This window comes from Rana temporaria, chromosome 2 (assembly GCF_905171775.1).
Source record: "Rana temporaria chromosome 2, aRanTem1.1, whole genome shotgun sequence".
In the NCBI taxonomy this organism is placed as follows: Eukaryota; Metazoa; Chordata; class Amphibia; order Anura; family Ranidae; genus Rana; species Rana temporaria.
Window position 1 is genome coordinate 19532955 of NC_053490.1, and position 22429 is coordinate 19555383.

At 44.4% G+C, this 22429-nt stretch overlaps 1 protein-coding gene across 1 annotated transcript; it reads right to left on the reverse strand.

Moving 5' to 3' along the window:
* Positions 1-1850: 1850 nt before the first annotated feature.
* Positions 1851-18872, reverse strand: LOC120928882 (odorant receptor 131-2-like). Its single transcript, XM_040339944.1, has 2 exons — positions 18602-18872; positions 1851-2787 (listed from the first exon to the last, which is right to left on the reverse strand). The coding sequence occupies exon 2, from the start codon at positions 2776-2778 to the stop codon at positions 1855-1857; it is 924 nt and encodes a 307-aa protein (XP_040195878.1). The 5' UTR covers positions 2779-2787; positions 18602-18872; the 3' UTR covers positions 1851-1854.
* Positions 18873-22429: the final 3557 nt, after the last annotated feature.

Below are 22429 nucleotides of genomic sequence, written 5' to 3' on the forward strand. Positions count from 1 at the left end.
GAGAGAAAAGAGTCTTAATTTCCTCGTCGTGTTCCTCGTCGGGCTGGTTTTCGACGAGAAACCCGATCGTGTGTATGCTAAGAAACCTGCACATGCTCAGAATAAAGTATGAGACGGGAGCGCATCTTCGGTAAAAGTAGCGTTTGTAATGGAGATAACACATTTTTCACGCTGTAACAAACTGAAAAGTGCAAATCGTCTCTTACCAAACTTTTACTTAACACGCCGTAACATGAGATTAGCAAAAGCAGCCCCAAGGGTTGTGCCAGTGGAATCGAACTTCCCCTGCCATTGTATGTGTTGTACATCCCCGCATTTGAGAAAGAGGAGATTTTGTCTTGACCGTATGTATGCAAAGCAAGCTTGTCGAGTTCCTCAACAAGCCTAACAAAGAACTTGTCGAGGAAAACGATGTGTCTCACCCGACGAGTTCCTCGGTCGTGTGTACGAGGCCTCATAGTTGTCATGTGGACAGATTCTCCCACCTGAGTTGTGGATCTCTGCAGCTCCTCCAGAGTTACCATGGGCCTCTTGGCTGCTTCTCTGATGAATGGTCTCCTTGCCCGGCCTCTCAGTTTGGGTGGACGGCCATGTCTTGGTACGTTTGCAGTTGTGCCATACTCTTTCCATTTTCGGATGATGGATTGAACAGAGCTCTGTGAGATGTTCAAAGCTTGGGATATTCTTTTTATAACCTAACTCTGCTTTAAACTTCTCCACAACTTTCTCCCTGACCTGTCTGGTGTGTTCCTTGGCTTTCATGATGCTGTTTGTTCACCAAGGTTCTCTAACAAATTTATGAGGGCTTCACAGAACAGCTGTATTTATACTGAGATTAAATTACAAACAGATAGACTCTATTTACTAATTGGATGACTTCTGAAGGCAATTGGTTTCACTAGATTTTGGTTTCACTAGACTTTAGTTAGGGGTATCAGAGTAAAGGGGGCTGAATATAAATGCACGCCACACTTTTCACATATTTATTTGCAAAAGAATTCTCCTAATGCCGCGTACATACGATCTGAAATTCAGACAACAAATGTTCGATGTGAACTTTTTGTCAGAAATTCCGACCGTGTGTAGGCTCCATCGGACATTTGCTGTCAGAATTTCCGACAACAAAAATTTGAGAGCTGGTTCTCAAATTTTCCGACAACAAAAGTTCTTGTCGGAAATTCAGATCGTCTGTATGCAATTCCAACTCACAAAAATCCATGCATGCTCGGAATCAAGCAGAAAAGCCGCACTACCTTTTGAACTTAATTTTTCTCAGCTCGTTGTATGTGTTGTACATCACCGCGTTTTTTGACGTTCGGAATTTCAGACAACATTTGTGTGACCGTGTGTATGCAACACAAGTTTGAGCCAACATTCCGTTGGATTTCCAATCATGTGTACGTGGCATTAGGGTCACAGGAGTGCAACTCATTTTGCACTCCTGTGACCTGTTTTCAGCGGAGAGCGGTCTGAAGTCCGCTCTCCGCTGACGTCACTGCCATCAGTCGGGGCAGCACGTCATCGCGACTTCCAAATCTGGATCAGCCAGCTGCCCTGATTGATGGCTGTCTCAGCGAATCAGCGAACCTCTGAGACGGCTGCTCTCCGCCCCTCCACTGCTCAGTGCTCCAATGAGCGCTGAGAAGTAGAGCAGAAGCTATGCTGACTGACGGTCAGTATCGCTCTGCTCGGGGAGGAGTGAGAACCGAGCCATTGGCGGTGTTCGTGGCTCGGTTCTCAGTGCAGAGACGCCAGGCGACAGATAAAGCATCAGTCTGATGCTGCATCCACCGAGGTAAGTACAAATAGGGAATAAAAAAAAAACTTCTCTTTTAAGGTTTACTCATAGATTTATTAGTTGGTAGAATACATCTTCTTAATGCTTTTATTAAACACTTCATCTCTAATGCCATAAATAAGAGGGCTGAGAAGTCTTGGCAAACACATGAACATCAAAAAATTGAGCATCATCACAAAATAATAATAATCTCCTTTGTACATTTCTGAAAATGAAGAAGTTAGAGAGAGCAGACATAGAAAGAGCTGAACTGCATGAAGGATCAAGGTTCTACCAGCCTTGGAGGCCGAAGACTTCCCAGATCCAGTTTTTCGAGCTATCAGCATAACCTTGATGTAGGTGAAGAGAATGACCAGAGACACCAGAATTAAACTTCCAATTAAGGTGGAGAATTGTAAGGTGTTTTGGACTGGTAGGACAAGTAATGATTGATGCCTGCACAGTAAATTCCGGGAGAAAAATGTCACCTCGACAGAGGAAATGAGGATTATAAAATCAGCAACATTGGGAATCCACCCAACAAACCACATTGCCGCAATAGCAAAATATGACCTCTGGGCTGTACATAACATGATGTGTTTGAGAGGATAGCAAATAGCCACATATCGTTCCAAGGCCATTATGGCCAAGTTGTACGGAGTGATTCGAAATGTAGCTGCGGCAAAGTTCACCAGAATATAACAGAGGGGTACAGGAATGTATAAGAGGAATCCAAAGCCCAAACACAAGAAGAGCCCAAGGCTGAGGTACAATGTGTCATTGATGAGCATATGAGCAAAGAGGATGTATCGTGCATTCTCCCGGACGTGAGGAGTGGTGAAGTAAACCACTAGAAGAACTAGGATGAAGTAGATGAAGATACAGAAGCAGAAGATGATGAGGGGAACAAAAACAAACTTAGCGTTTTGATATAGTTGATTGTATTGGCTGCTTATGTTGGTGATGTTATTGAAAGTACTGAATACAGTTAGGTTCATCATGAGCGGCTTCTGAAACAAAGTGAAAAAATTAATGACATTTTATAGCTAGACAGTAATCTCAATGCAACCCTTTAGGCTGACCTTAACATGTAGTATCATTAAACCCATATCATTAAAAACTATCAATAGATACTGTATTTCCAAGTCGAGTATGCAAATTAGCTAGATACGCGAATTCCCGAACGTACGCCTGGCACCCAAACAGGAAGATGTCCAGAAAAGACTCCGCTTTCCCTTCTCGTCAGGAACCTTTCTCTGCTGCTAGTTTCAGCCTTCTCTCTCCCCGGGGGCCTCAACAGCAGCACCACACAGTACCTTAAAGGAACACTAAAGGCAAATTTTTTTTTTTTTTTTAAATAACAAACATGTTATACTTGCCTCCATTGTGCAGCCCGTTTTGCACAGAGTGTCCCCTAACCCTGTCTTCTGGGGTCCCTCGGCGGCTGTCTCGGCTCCTCCTCGCAAAAGCTTTCCACCTTCATGCGAGCTCGCATGGTGGAAAGCTTTTGCGGGCGCGCTCTCGTGATACAGCGGCGGGCATACCTGCCGATTGTATCACTCGGCCCCGCCCCCGGCGAGCCGCATCATCGGATGCGATTGACAGCAGCGCCAGCCAATGGCTGCGCTGCTAGCAATCCGTCCAGCCTAGCCAATCAATGGCCAGGCTGGGAACCGAAGAGGATCACGAGGACGTGTGCGGGACTTTCAAGGGCTGAGATAAGTAAAACGGGGGTTCGGGGGGGGGGGGGGGCTTTACCGTCGGATGTTTTTTCACCTTAATGGATAGGATGCATTAAGGTGAAAAAACATTTACCTTTACAACCCCTTTAAGTGATGCTGTCTCTGGTAGGTACAAAGCAGCAACCCAGCCTCTGATGAGCAAAGCACAGTAACTTTACTTGGAGTTCACAGCAGTCTATTCACACACAGGTCCTGGTGGCCAGCACTCCCAGGTCCTGGTGGCCAGCACTTCCAGGTCCTGGTGGCCAGCACTCCCAGGTCCTGGTGGCCAGCACTCCCAGGTCCCGGTGGCCAGCAATCCCAGGTCCCGGTGGCCAACACTCCCAGGTCCTGGTGGCCAACACTCCTAGATCCTGGTGGCCAGCACTCCCAGGTCCTGGTGGCCAGCACTCCCAGGTCCTGGTGGCCAACACTCCCAGGTCCTGGTGGCCAGCACTCCCAGATCCTGGTGGCCAGCACTCCCAGATCCTGGTGGCCAACACTCCCAGGTCCTGGTGGCCAGCACTCCCAGGTCCTGGTGGCCAGCACTCCCAGGTCCTGGTGGCCAGCACTCCCAGACAACAATAGCAGCTCCTCAGTTCTCACACCAGGCAGCACACAGCAGGATGGGGCAACACAGGAGGGTGTCCCTGAATGGTAGTTTGGAAATGTGGTCACCCTAGTCTCAGTACTCACTGTTTCTCCTCTCTGGGTGCTGTAGCAACACAACAGTAGACAGGTCAGGATTGGAAGCTGGTCTCCCAGCAGCAGCTCAATCCACACAGTCAGGTGTACAGCCTGCAGCCTTATGACTGTGTTCAGTGACCATCTCCCCAACAACAGCCAACCAGAGATTATCTTCTGCTTCTGTCCACAGTCTACAGAACACTCCATAGCCTGTTCCCCTCTCTCCACTCTGGCTCTCTTTTTCCTCCTTCTTGCTGTGTGTTCTCTCTAGGGATGAGCCGAACACCCCCCCCCCCCCGTTCGGTTCGCACCAGAACCTTCGAATGGACCGACCGTTCGCGCGAAAATTTAGAACCCCATTGACGTCTATGGGACTCGAACGTTCGAATTCAAAAGTGCTCATTATAAAGCCTAATATGCAAGTTATTGTTGTAAAACGTCTTTGAGAACCCGGGTCTTGCCCCAGGGAACATGTATCGATAAAAAAAAGTTTTAAAAACTGATGTTTTTTCTGGAGCAGTAATTTTAATGATGCTTAAAGTGAAAAAAAATGAAAAATTCCTTTAAATATCGTACCTGCTGGGTGTCTATAGTATGCCTGTGAAGTGGCACGTGTTTAGAACTGTCCCTGCACAAAATTAGATTACTATGAGAAAAAAGTAATTTAAAACTGCTTGCGGCTTTAATGTAATGTCTGGTCCCTGCAATATGGATGAAAATCATTGAGAAAATAGCACAGACACAGACAGTACACACACCATGTAGCTTTAGGTGCACACTGCAGAGGACACAGGCAGTACACACCATGTAGCTTTAGGTGCACACTGCAGAGGACACAGGCAGTACACACCACGTAGCTTTAGGTGCACACTGCAGAGGACACAGGCAGTACACACCACGAAGAACAAGGTTGATGAAGAGAGAGAGAGAGAGAACCTTGCAGTATCAGGCCTGGATATTAAATGGAGCAGTCAGTACTGCTCTGCATAGTACCAATTTGTAACTCGTTGCCACTCAACTGGAGTGGGTAAAGTGCCCCCGGACAGACCCACTCTCACAGGTCTGGCAGCCGAGATGTCACTTAGGATTTCTGGGAGGAACAGGCCTCTCTCACAGACCTGGCTCTAGGGCCCCTGCCACAGGCCAATTACAATAACTGAGCTAGATAGACAAATGGAGCGAATCCTCCCAGTAGATTTCTGCATTGGTCACCAGATGACAGCAAGCATACCTGTCAGTACTCTGGTCACCGGATCCCCAATTAGTTTGTTCAGGCTCTGTTGGACAGCCTGCGTCCAGGTCCTCCTCAAACCGACTCCCCAATCGAACGGCACCCAGCCTGGGATCCTCTCAATAGAACTGGGAACCAAGTAAGTCACTGGGGTCCCCTTGTACCTCCGGATGAGGTCCCAAGTAGTCTGCAAATTTGGCCAGGTGGCCCACGCCGGCGGGGTCCATGGATGCGCGCACCCTGAAGGTGGATGCCGCACCTGGAACGGGACCCCGCAAAGATTTTAGAACACATGACACCTGTCACAGATATACTCCTCTCCAGCACGCCCCGCGAGGGAAAAAGCTCCTCTGATTGGCTGCTGGAGAAACTTACTCTGCCAGAACCCCTCTGGCACCAACTGCTAGCCAGGGAAGCATTGCATCTCTGGACCACAGACTGACCCAGTGGACATTTCTGGTATGACAGAAGTCCCAAAATTTAAACAAATTGTGAATGGGAGCAAAGTAACTTTTAACTAACAAATTCAATGATAACCCTCCCTAATCTTTTTCAGGAGATGGAGATCTACAGTACTCTATCTTATTTCAAGATTAACCTTTCTAAATCGGAGGTAATGGGAATTGCGGTGTCCGGCGATCTTATGAGATTATTGAAATCTAGCTATAAATTTAAGTGTAAAAATGTAGAACGTTCTCTATTTTTTCTCTTCGTTTTTCTCGTCGTGAAAAACGGTCATGTGTAGGCTTTAACGATGGGAAAAAAACACGCATGCTCAGAAGCAAGTTATGAGACGTGAGAGCTCATACTGGTAAAACTAGTGTTTGTAATGGAGATAACACATTCATCAAGCTGTAACAGACTGAAAAGCACGAAGACTGAATCGTCTCTCACCAAACTTTTACTAACACGCGGTAACATGAAATCAGCAAAAGCAGCCCAAAGGGTGGTGCCATCCGAATGGAACTACCTCTTTATAGTGCCATCGTACGTCACCGCGCTTTGCTCAAGCAATTTTTTTTTCACGATCGTGTGTATGCAAGGCAGGCTTGACTAGAATCATATCGAGAAAAACTTTGTTTTTTTTTTATGACATGAAAAATGGTCGTGTGTTTACACGGCTTAAGACCCTCATGCCGCGTACACACGATCGGTTAAACCGATGAGAATGGTCTGATGGACCGTTTTCATCGGTCAAAACCAATCGTGTGTGGGCGCCAATGGTTATTTAACCATCTGTTAAAAAAAAGCCAACTTTAAATTTAACCGATGGATTCCTAACCGATAGGACAAAACCGATCGTTAGTAGGCACAACCATCGGTTCAAAATCCACGCATGCTCAGAATCAAGTCGACGCATGCTTGGAAGCATTGAACTTCGTTTTTTTCAGCACTTAGTTGTGTTTTACGTCACCGCGTTCTGACACGATCGTTTTTTTAACCTATGGTGTGTAGGCACGACTGACCATCAGTCAGCTTCATCGGTTAACCGATGAAAACGGTCCATCGGTCTGCTCTCATCGGATGGACTGATCGTGTGTACGTGGCAACAGTGCCGGGAGATGTAAACCCTGCCATTTTTTTTTCTGGAATGCTTGAGATCGTTTTATTTTTTTTCTTATCTCAGGCTTTCCAGCATAGAGGAGAGATGACTTATTAACCCCAGATCTTTCCGTAAAGATATCCTGTCATACTATTACAAGGAGATTGTGCTGTCACGCAGCTTTTACTGTCTAGCAGTTATTACATGTTATGTTATTATGTTATTTGGTATGATCCTTACCCCCCTGCTGTTCTAGCTAGTTTGGTTGCTCCCACCCACCATTTCCTGCTCTAAACCCCATCTTTGCTTAGTTGCTTGAAAAGTCTGCAGAGTGTGGGAGCTGTGTATCTTCATTGGAAATTTACCTATGGAAAAGCCTCTATGTTTATATCCTTGTTATCTTGAAGCATAAAGAAGCATTGGAAAACACCTCTGGAGTCTTTATTCATTGAGTAAGCTGTCTGTTAAAGTCATCATTCAACCTGCTGCATACATCCTTACAGACTGGGTCTACAAGAAGCTTGTCACAGGTACAACCGATGCTTGAAACAGAACAGTAAATTTCCAGAAGAATCCATCACACAGTTATCTCTGCAGCTTCAGAAACGTGAGTAACCACATGTGTGTGTGTGAAGAACAAACATCCTAACACAGGATACCATCTGCAGGCTGTGCACTGAGAGTTAGGCCTGAGTGTCACTGCTGCAGCCCCAGAAGCAATACTCTGTGTATGAAGCCAGCCTTCTACTGAATGCTCCATAACTGTTCACTGCCAGGGATTTTGCCTTTATTGGGGAGCAATAAGTACATTTTGAACTGCTCAAAGACTGTATCATAGCTTCATCAAGTCCCTAGGATTTATCATTGTCAAGCTGTTTTTGGTTGTGAATCCAATACCTGAATCTACTGAAATAACTGTGTATTCCTGCCTGTATAAAGTGATAGTGAGCTGAGCCATCCAGTCTGAAACAGTTGCAGCACTAGATGTCACAAATATCCAGCTCCTCAGTTCAATCTGCCTAATATCAGAAGTCACTACAGAGCTCAGCTCTGGCAGATTTGTAACAAGACACCAAAACTACAGCACTTGTCATTATGTCTGACAGAGATCCCACAGAGTCGCCTGCATTTAACCAAGATAAAGCAGACTCCTTACTTTATTCTGCTCGTCCCGCTAGAGGCCCTGATCCATCCTTGAAGGCAAAGGAGGTTTATGAAGCAAGTAAGGAAGAAACATCTAGTAACCTGACTGCATTATGGCATAAGACTTTAAGTTGTATAAAAACCGCTAATGAAACTAGCAACAATCCTGAGCAATTGAACACTGCTCTCTCAAGGGTTAAGAAGGCATTTGAGAATTATAAAAGACTTTCTGAAAAGTTCTATTCCCTATTGTCACATTCCAGCATGGAGGAAGCCGCAGTGGAATTAAAGGACTTTACTTCTACTGACCAGCAGAGGCATAGCACATATCTTGAAGCAAAGGCACAGATAGAAGGTAGATTAGCACAGCTACATGAAACTACATCCTGTAAATCTGCTTCTTCCAGACACTCAGGAAAATCTTCTAGATCTGCCCGCTCCTATCATAAATCCTCTTCTAAGTCACTGCGGTCCTGCTCTGTAAGGTCAACACTGAGTGACCAAATAGTCAAAGCTCGCCAGAAGGTCGCAGCAGCCCAGGTTCAAGCCGCCTGCTCTGAAAGAGAAGCAGCCATCAAAGCAGAAGCTAAACGCATTCAAGCAGAAACAGAGGCTCAGCTAGAGGCTCAGCTAGAAATCCTTCAGAAGAGTAAAGAAAAGGAAGTAGCATTGGCGGAATTATCCGTCTTGGAACAAGCCCTATTGGAAGAAGAAGGAGCAGCTTGTCCCAGCTTGGCTGCTTGTCAAGACCCCATTGAAAGGACCCTACAGTTCGTCTTAAGCCAGAACCACGACATCACAGTCCCACCTACAGTTGGAGATTTTTCTCATCATCATCCAGCATGTGGACCAGAAGGCAACGTGTCACAAAATCAAGCTGGTCAACTAGACACACCTGCTAACAGAGACACTCCGCAACTACCGCATGTCACAAAATCAAGTGAGTCAACCTACGCGGCTCACGTGCCACCGCAACCCTATGCGAATAGAGATTACAAGAGTACAGCAAAAGACTACAGGATGAACTCTATGACCCCTGTGATACAGTTCTCTTCAACTTCAAATGCTCAGAGACCTTCAGACATCAGACCCTTACCTAGATTGAACCCATCTGCAACACCTTTCGCTCCACCAACCAGCCAACTTCAGATACCAACCATGGCTCAAGTCGGCGCACCATCAGTATTCCCGGTGGCTATAAAAACTGAAAGCATCAACGCCACGGAGCTCAGCAAGAGTATAGCTTTACAAGAATTGATCACAACTGGACTGTATAAATTTGATGACCGCCCAGAGAACTACAGGAGTTGGAGATCTACATTTAAGGCGGTAATCAAGAGCTTGCCTGTTGAACCTCAAGCAGAACTCGATTTACTAATAAGGTATTCGGGGCGACAATCTTCAGAACAAGTAAAGAGACTTAAATCTGTTTACATCTATAACTTTAACGCAGGCCTTGATGCTGCCTGGGAACGTCTAGATCAAGACTATGCGAGTCCCGAAGTCATTGAATCTGCCTTATTCCAGAGACTAAATGACTTTCCTAAGATCTCTGTTAAGGACAATCATAAGCTTAGAGAGTTAGGCGACCTCCTTCATGAACTTGAAATTGCTAAGCTAGATCCTAGTTTACCAGGTCTTAGCTATTTAGACACTGCTCAGGGCGTGAATCCTATTGTAGCAAGGTTGCCTAGTTATCTTCAGGGAAAGTGGACTAGTGTAGGATCAAAATATAAGTATGAACATCATGTTTCCTTCCCTCCCTTTTCTTATTTTGCAGAGTTCGTGCGGAAGGTTGCAAAATCCAAGAATGACCCAAGCTTCTTCTATCCAGATACAACCACCACTCCTTTAACCACTTCAAGGGGTATTGCCACCAACAGTAAATTTAAGGATTTGAAGCATCCTATTGCCGTGAGGAAGACCGAGATAGTATCCAACGTCTTGGCTACAGGCATTAAGGCAAGCAATCTCAATCAACAGTGTCCTATCCATAATGCGCCACATTCTCTCTCCAAATGCCGTGCATTTAAGGACAAGCCTATTGAAGAACGCAAGTCATTTCTCAAAGAGCATAATATCTGTTTCAAGTGTTGTGCATCCTCCGATCATTTAGCAAGAGACTGTAAGATCACCATCAGATGTTCTCTGTGCAACAGTGCCAAACATGTGGACGCTCTTCATTCAGACCTGTTCAAAAGGAAACCTTCACCCGGCAGCAACCCCAAGCCTACATCAGATGATGGCGGGGAGAGAACTGAGCAACACGCCAACCCCGTAACCACAAGGTGTACAGAGGTATGTGGAGAAGGGCTTCATAGCAAGTCTTGTAGCAAGATATGTCTTGTAAGGGTTTTTCCTGAAGGATGCCCACAAAATTCCATAAAAATGTATGCCATACTCGATGATCAGAGCAATCGCTCATTGGCCAGTCCAGAATTCTTTGACCTATTCAACATTCATGGAGAGGCCTGGTCCTATACCTTGCAGACATGTGCAGGAAAGATCAATACTTCTGGAAGAAGAGCCCATGGCTTCATAGTGGCATCAGAATATGAGGACATAGAGTTTCCTCTTCCAACTCTAATCGAATGTGATCAGCTACCGAACAACAGAGAAGAAATCCCCACACCAGAGGCTGCACGTCATTACCCCCATTTAAGCCACATTGCTGACTACATTCCACCACTTAACAAGTATGTTAAGATCTTGATTCTACTAGGGAGAGACGTTCCTAGAGTCCATAAAATAAGAGAGTTATGTAACGGTCCAGACGATGCTCCTCAGGCCCAGAAACTTGATCTTGGATGGGTGATAATAGGAGAAGTCTGTTTAGACCAATCTCACAAGCTCTTGGATGTAGCTTCCTACAAGACCAATGTCTATCGGTCAATGAAATGTCCATCGCATTATTATGCGAAGGAAAGACTTGATTTTAAAAACAAAGTTCCATATCAAGCACTCCAAGGTATAAACTGCAAGCTCACTTCTCAGAAGGACCTTGGTGATTCAGTGTACCAGACTACTTGCGATGACAACAAGATTGCCCCTTCAGTCGAAGACAAGGAGTTCATCAAGATTATGGATGAAGAGTTCTTCAAGGACAATTCCAACAGTTGGGTAGCTCCATTACCCTTCCGAGTACCAAGGCTTACTCTCCCTAACAATCGAGGACAAGCTTTAACCAGATTTGCTGCACTTAAGAAAACTCTCTGTAACAAACCAGAGATGCAAGAGCACTTTCTAGCATTTATGCAGAAGATTTTAGATAACCTTCACGCTGAACCAGCACCAGACCTGTTGCCTAAATGGGAGAAATGGAGAAACTCCATGAAAGTACTGAAAGAACTTAATATCCCACGCTGCTATTCACCCACTTCAACTTCAAGAAGTCTGAGGAAAGAGATTCACGTCTTTTGCGATGCATCTACCGAGGCTATAGCGGCCGTGGCTTACCTCAAGATCATAGATCCCTCCGGGAGATCCAATGTCGGTTTTCTACTAGGAAGAGCCAAGTTAGCTCCAAAACCTGCTCACACTATTCCAAGATTAGAATTGTGTGGCGCAACCCTAGCTGTCGAAGTCGCAGAATTCCTGCAAAATGAAATGGACTCTGAAATTGATCAGGTTAAGTACTACACCGACAGCAAGGTCGTACTTGGCTACATATGCAACAGCGTAAGGAGGTTCTATGTGTACATGGCTAACAGGGTAGAACGAATAAGAAAAGTCAGTAGACCTGAACAATGGAACTATGTCTCAACTGGTTTGAATCCCGCAGACATTGCAACGAGGTCAGTGTCAGCAGTTGTCCTCACGCAAACCATTTGGTTTTCAGGACCCAAGTTTTTATCGGACCAGTCTTCTACAAACTCAAAAGAAGATATCGATTTCCACCTGGTGGATCCAGATACTGATCCAGAAATCCGCCCTGAAGTGATAACATTGAGTTCCAACATCTGCTCAAGAAGAAACTTGGAAGCAAGACGCTTTAAACGTTTCTCTTCTTGGAAAAGATTGGTCAAGACTATAACAAGATTGAGACATATTGCCCAGACTTTCCGCAAGCCCAATCAGACATCGTCTTGTCATGGATGGCACACTTGCAAGGAGTCACCCAATGCGTTAGAGTATGAACGCAGAATTGTTCGTCATACGTCTTGTGCAAGAAGAAGTCTTTGCAGAAGAGATTAAATGCTTGAGAGGAAATAGACCAGTCTCAAAGAGTAGCCCACTATTCAAACTGAATCCAATAATCGACAACGAAGGCATGCTTCGAGTCGGTGGACGACTAAATAAGTCAAACTTGCTAAAAAGAGAACAAAACCCTTTGATAGTACCAAGAAGCCACCATTTGGCAACCTTGATTATTCGGGACTACCACGAGAGAGTCAGACATCAAGGAAGACACTACACAGAAGGTGCTATTAGAGTTGCAGGGTTCTGGATAGTTGGAGTGAAAAGACAAATAGCCACCATCATTCACAACTGTGTCAAATGTCAGAAGTTAAGAGGTAGACAGCAGAGTCAACAGATGGCAGACCTACCCACAGACAGACTCAGTGAAGATACACCCTTTGCATATGTCGGAATCGATATATTTGGACCATGGACAGTAACGGCAAGAAGAACTCGTGGTGGTCAAGTCAATAGCAAAAGATGGGCCGTAATGTTCACCTGCTTAAGTGTAAGAGCTGTACATATCGAAGTGATCGAGTCAATGGACACTTCGAGTTTTATCAATGCTCTAAGGAGATTCCTCGCTCTAAGAGGTCCAGTGAAGATGTTGAGATCGGATTGTGGAACTAACTTCATTGGTGCTTGTAGAGAGTTACAGATAGACCGACAACAAGTTGGAAGTTATTTGAGTGATCAAGGCTGCGTGTGGAAATTCAACCCACCACACTCTTCTCACATGGGCGGAGCGTGGGAACGCATGATTGGGATGGCAAGGCGCATACTGGATTCAATGTTGCTTGATGTGAGTTCTTCACGCCTTACCCATGAAGTGCTCACCACATTTCTTGCTGAGGTTGCAGCAATAATCAACTCAAGACCATTGACTGCCGTATCTACAGACCCAGAATCTCTGACTATCTTAACTCCAGCTACATTATTGAGCCGTAAGATTGGACAGATTCCAGCGCCAAGGGGTATCTTCGATGAAAAGGACATATACAAACGTCAGTGGAGATACGCTCAATACCTTGCAGATTGTTTCTGGGACAGATGGAGGAAGGAATACCTCACACTTCTTCAAGGACGTAAAAAGTGGCAAACCCAGAAGCCTAACTTAAAGGAAGGGGACCTGGTCCTGCTAAAAGACCAGCAAGTTCACCGAATTCAGTGGCCGGTTGGACTTATTACAAAGGCCATCACCAGTGATGATGGAAGAGTCCGAAGTGTGGAAGTCAGGATCGTTAAGGATGGGGCTTCAAAAACCTTCCTGAGACCAGTCACAGAGACAGTCCTAATAATGCCTGCTTCCAAAAATTCTGATTCAGTGTTATGTGAAGGAGCCACTTAAGACCTTTAATATAGCTAGCTTATAGACTTGAGAAGGCTAGATAGCATGTTACTGTATGCAATGTTAATAATATGTAAAATAAAACAGAGTATAGTGGTATCTCACGATACCAGGCGGGGAGTGTGCTGTCACGCAGCTTTTACTGTCTAGCAGTTATTACATGTTATGTTATTATGTTATTTGGTATGATCCTTACCCCCCTGCTGTTCTAGCTAGTTTGGTTGCTCCCACCCACCATTTCCTGCTCTAAACCCCATCTTTGCTTAGTTGCTTGAAAAGTCTGCAGAGTGTGGGAGCTGTGTATCTTCATTGGAAATTTACCTATGGAAAAGCCTCTATGTTTATATCCTTGTTATCTTGAAGCATAAAGAAGCATTGGAAAACACCTCTGGAGTCTTTATTCATTGAGTAAGCTGTCTGTTAAAGTCATCATTCAACCTGCTGCATACATCCTTACAGACTGGGTCTACAAGAAGCTTGTCACAGGTACAACCGATGCTTGAAACAGAACAGAGATGTTTACATAAAAGTGAATCAAATAAAAGTGATCAAAAGAAAAAAAATTAAGGGAAAAGTGTAAAAAATAAATAAAAATAAACAAAAAAAAATGTAAGCGCCCCCAGCTCCTCGTTCTCGCATGCAGAAGCGAGCACATACGTAGGTTGTGCCCGCATATGTAAATGATGTTTTTATATTTCAAAGAAATTGGCGCTGGATCTGACCACGTGATCGAACCTATAGTGTTTTCAGCGTGTAGTGAAAAAAATCAATACGAGAGTATACCTTATGCGATAAAGAGATGAAGGAATAATCCCTTTCCCTGGGATGAAAGAGACGCCACGTGTCTACTAGTCTCGCTCCATGCATTGACTGAGAGACCCGCTTCCTGACTCCAGGTAATGCTGACGAAGATCCAATTGAGGTATCTTCTTTGGGCATCAGTTTTACATTAAGGTCCATAATCAATTGGGCCTCCGAAAATTCCAGAAGTTTATCCAAGAGCTCAGACATTAATCGATCAGGCCCAGTTATGTGGAAACTTAAGGAGAGACTCCTACAGGCCCCGGCGGTTCTGGAGGAAGCCCAGACAGAGGCAACATGGTTTTTCCAACCGACGATACACCTGAATTTACCCCTGGGGTGATCTGGGAGGCGCATCAAGCAGTGATTTGAGGGGTCCTGATTAAACATGGTGCTAAGATAAAACGCGGAAGGGAAGAAAAGTTAACATCGTTATTAGCAGACATACATCGCTTAGAATCACTCCACAAACATGCTCCCACTCCGGATATAGAGCGAGATCTACTAGCGGCCGAAGGCGTGTTATGGATCTGTTGCTAAAAAGTTAATACAGGGAGGGCATAAACAGACTTATAAGTCTAGTGATAACTGTGGCAAGCTACTCGCTAGAGCTTTGCGGGAGCAAAAATCAAGGACTTACGTACCACTGATTATAGGTGCTTGTGGAGAAAAATTCACTCTGCCCAGGCAAATAGCCCAGAGATTTCTATTCCACACTTTACAATTCGCACTCAGACGTACCCAAAGAGTCTGTAATGGACAAGTATCTGGCAACTTCGGGAATGAACGGTTTAATCACCATTGCTCAACAGGAATTAGAATCACCAATTACGTTAAAGAAAATACAGGCGGTAGGGAATTCAGCAAAGGCGGGTAAGGCACCTGGTCCAGATGGCCTTACCGTCTACTATTACAAACTCCTGTTTCCTATTTTGGGGCCATATCTCGAGAAGATGTTTATTGGACTAGGCGACTCGATTCCCTTCCATACAGAAACCCAATGTAGGTGTTATAGGCCAATTTCACTTTTAAATACAGACCTGAAATTTTCCTCTAAAGTCCTAGCGTCACAATTGCAGCAACAATTGCCTTCACTTATTCATCTTGATCAATTAGAGTTTGTCCCAAAGTGGAAAGCATAGGACAATACCATTAAAGTTTTGAATTTAATCTATGTGGCCAATGTAACCAAGACCCCGTGTGTGTTCCTTGGAACAGATGCAGAGAAGGCATTTGATCGGGTCAATTGGAAGTTTATATTTACGGTTTTGCAACATATAGGTCTGGGAGATAACATTCTCCGATGGATCTTAAGTATTTATACCTCTCCAGCCACGCAGGTTAAAATAAATGGAGTGCTGTCCCTTCATTTTATGGTTACCGATGGAACTATGCTAGGATGCCCACTATCTCCACTCCTTTTTGTCCTTTCCCTGGAGCCCCTTCTTTGCAAGATCTGGTGAAACCCTGATATTCGAGGACTTATGGTAGAAATAATCCAATATAAGATCTCGGCTTATGCCGATGATATGCTATTTTCACTAACAAATCCAATGATATCCCTCCCTAATCTTTTTCAGGAGATGGAGATCTACAGTACTCTATCTTATTTCAAGATTAACCTTTCTAAATCGGAGGTGATGGGAATCGCTGTGTCCGGCGATCTTATGAGATTATTGAAATCTAGCTATAAATTTAAGTGGAAGGATCAGGCTTTGAAGTTCGTAGGGACCTTGATCCCAGTAGACCTCTCGGCTACATTTGAGTTTAGTTACCTAACACTTCTTCAGGAGGTGTGGGTCCTCCGGGATAAGCGGTATAAGGTTTCCACCCCTGGTTTGGGAGGTGTAATATTATCAAAATGAATATTCTACCAAAGTTCCTATATCTATTGGCATACCTATGCAATACTTTAAACTGATACATACCGGATTTATCTGGGCACATAAAAATTTGAGGATCAGAAGACCCCCCGCTGATTCTTCCTAAGCAATATCATCCCTTGATAGGACCCACGTTGCGGCAGTGCTCAGGGCTCTTTTTCAAGGGCAAGCTCTCATTATTAGAATCTCCATTGTTCCCAATTTTGTGGAATCCACAATTTTCTTCGGGCCTGAGGGGGGAGGGGGGGGGGATACTTTGATAGGCTGATGGACAAGGAGCTATATCAGGTTTCTCATTATCTATCATCTTGGGAATGGCCTAGGTTTCAAATGTTGACCTCTGGAACTGGCCGATACCAATTGGATTTCTGGCAAGCAGCTCAATTGAGACATTTTCTACATCCTTTACCCGCCCCTGATGTTTTCGAGCGCAATTCACTCTCTTTCGAAGAGTATTGTATTGAGAAAGGACCACTCATACTATTTCAAAGCTATACACTCTATTGGTAGCACCTTCTGAGAACTTCCAATTGCCATCCTTTCAAAAAATGGGAGCTGGGTTTGGATATCATTTTTACGGAGAAACAGCATGCTAACATTATCCATTCCATATTTGAATCCTCAATTTGTACCAAAAGATAATTTTTCCAGTGGTATCGAACCCCGGCCCTTCTCCATAAATATTTTCCAAATGCTCCGACAGATACTGGCGCTGCCAGAAGGAGCGAGGGACACTACTACACATCTTCTGGCCATGCTCCAGAATCGAGGAGTATTGGAAAGGGATCCCAAGGATCACTCAAAAATTTTGTAATCTCGAGATTCCTGAACTTTTTTCCTTTTGCATGACTTTAAAATACCGGGTAAGACACACACAAATTCTATTCTGTGCCACCTCTTGAACGTGCTTTCCTCTTTCCTGGACGCAGACTCAATCACCCGCAGTGGGACTATGGCTCAGAAAGGTGGAAGGATTGAATCAAATGGAAGACTTGGTATGAACAACTAGGCAGAAGCGGAAAATCTATGTTAAAACATGGACCCTATGGAACCTTTTTATTAACTCAGAGGAGGGAAGAACCCTCATTGATGTGAATCCTATTAGTTGAGGAAAGAATGTAATGTCCCCCTTAATTCAGTCTGGTTCCGTTAATGAGTTTAACCCTACTGTCTGGCTTCTGTGGGTGATGGGGAGGGGAGGAGGACATTTTTTTATTTTTTTCACACCCCTCTGTTTTTTTTTTTATATCTTAGTGTAGTCTATATTATTTGTTTTTGTTTTTCAGAGTAGAAAAAAAGAGGGAAGGGAAGAGATAGTTGAATACTCTTATTGCTACGTAGAGATACCCCTGATGGAGGTGTTACTCTAGGACTACGATTTTGGGATTAGGTTCTGTTTCTGAGTTTATGACAGAGGGGTAAGACATTCCGAATAATATGTTGATATGGAATTTATTTATTTTTTTTAACAAATTAATCCTAACTTGTTAGATATGAATGTATTACCCAATATTGAGGTTATTAGTATTTAAAATATGTATGTTCTAATGATTGGAGCCCTTTTTTCCTTTTCTTCTGAAATAAAATAAAAAAGTAAACGCCATTTAAACCACACATGTGAAGTATCACCACAAACGTGAGAGCGAGAGCAATAATTCTAGCCCAATACCTTCTCTGTAACTCTAAACTGGTAACCTGTAAAAAGAATAAAAAATGTAAGTGTAGCCTATGGAGATTTTTAAGTACCAAAGTTTGGCGCCATTCCTGAGTGTAAGCAAATTTTAAAGAGTTAGGTATCTTATTTACTCGATGTAACATCATCTTTCACATTATACAAAAAAATTATAACTTTACTGTTTTGTTTTTTTTATTCATAAAAGTGTTTTTTTTTTTTATCATGTTTGAAAAATTGTTGCACAAATACCGTGTGACATAAAAAATTATAGCTTTACTGTTTTTTTTTTTTTATTCACAAGTGTTTTTTTTTTTTAAATCGCGTTTGAAAAATTGTTGCGCAAATACTGTGTGACATAAAAAATTGTAACAACCACCAGTACGTCAGTCGGATCTAGCCCTGCTTCAGGCGTATCTTGTTTTGTGGATACAAAACAAAGATACGCCGGAGCATCCTAGAAGTTACGCAGCGTATCAATAGATACGCCAACGTAACTTCTTCGTGGATCTGGGCCCATGTGCGTGTAAAGGCAGGTGTCCCAATACTTTTGGTAATATAGTGTATGATTTGTATGATTTTATTATGAATGCAGTTTCAATATATTTGTACTTACAGGAATGTTGTTGTGAGATCCGTAGTCCAGCAAATGGGTTGATGGGATTTGAAGTTCTCTTTCTGGGTGTTGGGTGGTATGTTGGGTGGTAGTTCTGGTGCAGCCCTTGTCCTCTTCTACATCCTTAACACTGTGTTTAGGGGGAAGTCATGGATCCCTCTTTTATAGCCTCTAATGGCCTCAATAGGCCTCAGAAATGTCACAGCACATAATCATACATGACAATCTAATTAAGCAGATCATTAGATAATCATCTTGTGACCAAAACAAGCCGGATTCCAAGGGGCCACCAGTTAGTAGTAATAGCTTCCCACAGATGAAACAAGCAGACTTGACTAATTAACTAATTATTCCCATTGGGAACAAATGACAAACAGAAGTATAACTAAAAACTGGATCATAATTATGTACAAAGGGCACCATAAAAATTAAATGTCATCTTCTACTGTGTGGCTTTTCTATTAGTGATTTTTTTTTCATGGGATAACATTTATCCTTATTAACCACTTAAGATCCGGACCATTATGCAGGTTAAGGACCTTGCCCCTTTTTGCGATTCGGCACTGCGTCGCTTTAACTGACAAATGCGCGGTCCTGCGACGTGGCTCCCAAACAAAATTGGCGTCCTTTTTTTTCCCACAAATAGAGCTTCCTTTTAGTGGTATTTGGTCACCTCTGCGTTTTTTTTTTTTTTTTTTTGCACTATAAACAAAAATAGAGCTATAATAATTTTGCTATAATAAATATCCCCCAAAAATATATAAAAAACTTTTTTTTCTCAGTTTAGGCCGATACGTATTCTTCTACCTATTTGTGGTGAAAAAAAAATCGCAATAAGCGTTTATCGATTGGTTTGCGCAAAAATTATAGCGTTTACAAAATAGGGGATAGTTTTATTGCATTTTTATTAATAATTTTTTTTTTACTACTAATGGTGGCGATTAGCGATTTTTTTTTCGTGACTGCGACATTATGGCGGACACTTCAGACAATTTTGACACATTTTTGGGACCATTGTCATTTTCACAGCAAAAAGTGCTATAAAAATGCACTGATTACTGTGAAAATGACAATTGCAGTTTAGGAGTTAACCACTAGGGGGCACTGTAAGGGTTAGGTGTGGCCTCAAATGTGTTTCTAACTGTAGGGGGGCGGGGCTGGACGTGTGATGTCATTGATCGTCTTTCCCTATATCGGGGAACAGACGATCACTGGCACTGCCACAATGAAGAACGGGGAAGATGTGTTTACACTCACCTCTCCCCATTCTTCAGCTCCGGTGAATGATCGCGGGACACCGGCGGCGATCGAGTCCGCGGGTCCCGCAGGCGCGGTCACGGTGCTTCGGACCGGGTCGCGGCCCCCACGGCTGGGCCTTAAAGAGACACGTACAGGTACATGCTTGTGCCCAGCCGTGCCATTCTGCCGACGTATATCGTCGGTATAGGGTCCTTAAGTGGTTAAATAAAAAAATATAAATACGTATTAAAAAATGGAATAAGAGGTAGAGTGAAGCTGGCCATACACTAGTAGATTTTCTCAGGAAAACCGGTCGTGTGTATGCTTTTCTGAGGGAAAAAAAAACGCACATGCTCAGAATCAAGTATGAGACGGGAGCGCTCGTTCTGGTAAAACTAGCGTTCGAAATGGAGATAGCATATTCGTCACGCTGTAACAGACTGAAAAGCATGAAGACTGAAAAGCGCGAATCGTCTCTCACCAAACTTTTACTAACACGAAATTTAGCAAAAGCAGCCCCAAGGGTGGCGCCATCCGAATGGAACTTCCCCTTTATAGTCCCGCCGTACGTGGTGTACGTCACCGCGCTTTGGACGGACGGTATTTGGCCTGAACGTGTGTATGCAAGGCAGGCTTGAGAGGAATCCCATCTGGAAAAACTTCGTTTTTTTTTTCTGCTGAGAAAAACGGTTGTGTGTACGAGGCATTAGTGTATACCCAGCGTTCGTTTTGGCGGTTAATGGTTGACGTTGGCAGTAACATTTATGGGCTAGATTGAGGGTAAGGATTAAAGTATGTAAATTCTAATAATTGACTTTTTATAAATGCTCCCTTTTATCTGTTAAAAATACAATTGAAAGCATTTTGTTATATCTGATTAATAAGTGACAAAAACTTCCTGTTGATCCTGTCAGAAATCTTGTCCGCTGATAATTCCTGTGCACTCTGCCTGTGCTGCATTCCTATCAGAACCAGAAACACCTCCCTCTATGTCAGTGGTCTCCAAATTGCGGCCCTTTGCTTGCCTTTATCTAGCCCTTGAGACACTATTTCTCCAACTAATATGAGGCGCTATTGCTCACACTGACACCAATGATTGGACATAATTCCCCCCACTGACACCAGCGATTGGACATAATTCCCCCCACTGACACCAACAATTGGACATAATTCCCCCCACTGACACCAACGATTGGGCATTATTCCCCCCACTGACACCAACGATTGGACATAATTCCCCCCATTGACACCAACGATTGGGCATTATTCCCCCCACTGACACCAACGATTGGGCATTATTCCCCACACTGACACCAACGATTGGGCATTATTCCCCCCACTGACACCAACGATTGGACATTATTCCCCCCACTGACACCAACGATTGGACATTATTCCCCCCACTGACACCAACAATTGGACATAATTCCCCCCACTGACACCGATTGGACATAATTCCCCCCACTGACACCAACAATGCAGCACTATTCCTTCCACTGATACACACAATGGGGCACTCTTCCTCCAACTAACATCAATAATGGGGCACTCTTCCTCCCACTAACACCACCGAAAGAGCACTCTTCCTCCCACTGATAGCATCAAAGGGGCACTCTTCCTCCCCTAACACCAATGATGGGGTACTTTTTCTGCCACTGATACCAAAGATGGGGCACTATTCCTCCCACTCAGGGGAGGGCTGGCAGGGGGGGCAGGGTGGCAATCTCCCCCCGGGCTGGTGACACTATGAACAGCCACCGGATGCCACTACCAAATGCTGTTTTTGCAGAGCAGGAATATGCCTGCTGGAGCTCTGTTAACACAGGTCACGGCCGCTGCTCACCTCCCACTGTGCAGCCATGCCTGTGTCAGCCCCTAGGAAGATGGCTGCAGAGCTGAGCTATGTCTCATCTCACACATAGCTCAGCCTCAGCGCACACCAGCGCTGACATCCTCTTCTCTCTCTGCACAGACACGAGGAGAGATAGAGCTCATCTGCTCCTCCTCCTTCTAAGTCTGCCCTGCCCACACTCCCCGGGCATGTGTGGGCACTGGACAGTGAACCCAAAAAAGCATCAGACAGCCTGCGGACTCTGATGTAAGGGGAGGCTCTGTGCAGACTCTGATGTAAGGGGGGCTCTGTGCGGACTCTGATGTAAGGGGAGGCTCTGTGCGGACTCTGATGTAAGGGGAGGCTCTGTGCGGACTCTGATGTAAGGGGAGGCTTTGTGCGGACTCTGATGTAAGGGGAGGCTCTGTGCGGACTCTGATGTAAGGGGGGCTCTGTGCGGACTCTAATGCTTACATGATAATGTACATAACATAATGTACAGCGTGCAGGGGTCAGGAGTGTGTAATGTACAGGGGTGAGAGTCATGGTACAAGAAGGGGGTTCCATGAGGACCAGTGAATGAAGGTGATCACTGTACACTCTGTTAGAAAGAGGCCCCCTCTAGGTTCCATTATACTTTGTAGTCTCTAATGGAGCCTGGAGGAGACGCTTTCTAACAGACTCTCTGTTGTACTTTGTACGAAATGTGGGGGCGAGGCCAGGGGCGGGTCATGGACAGGGCTGGGGTGGGCCATGGG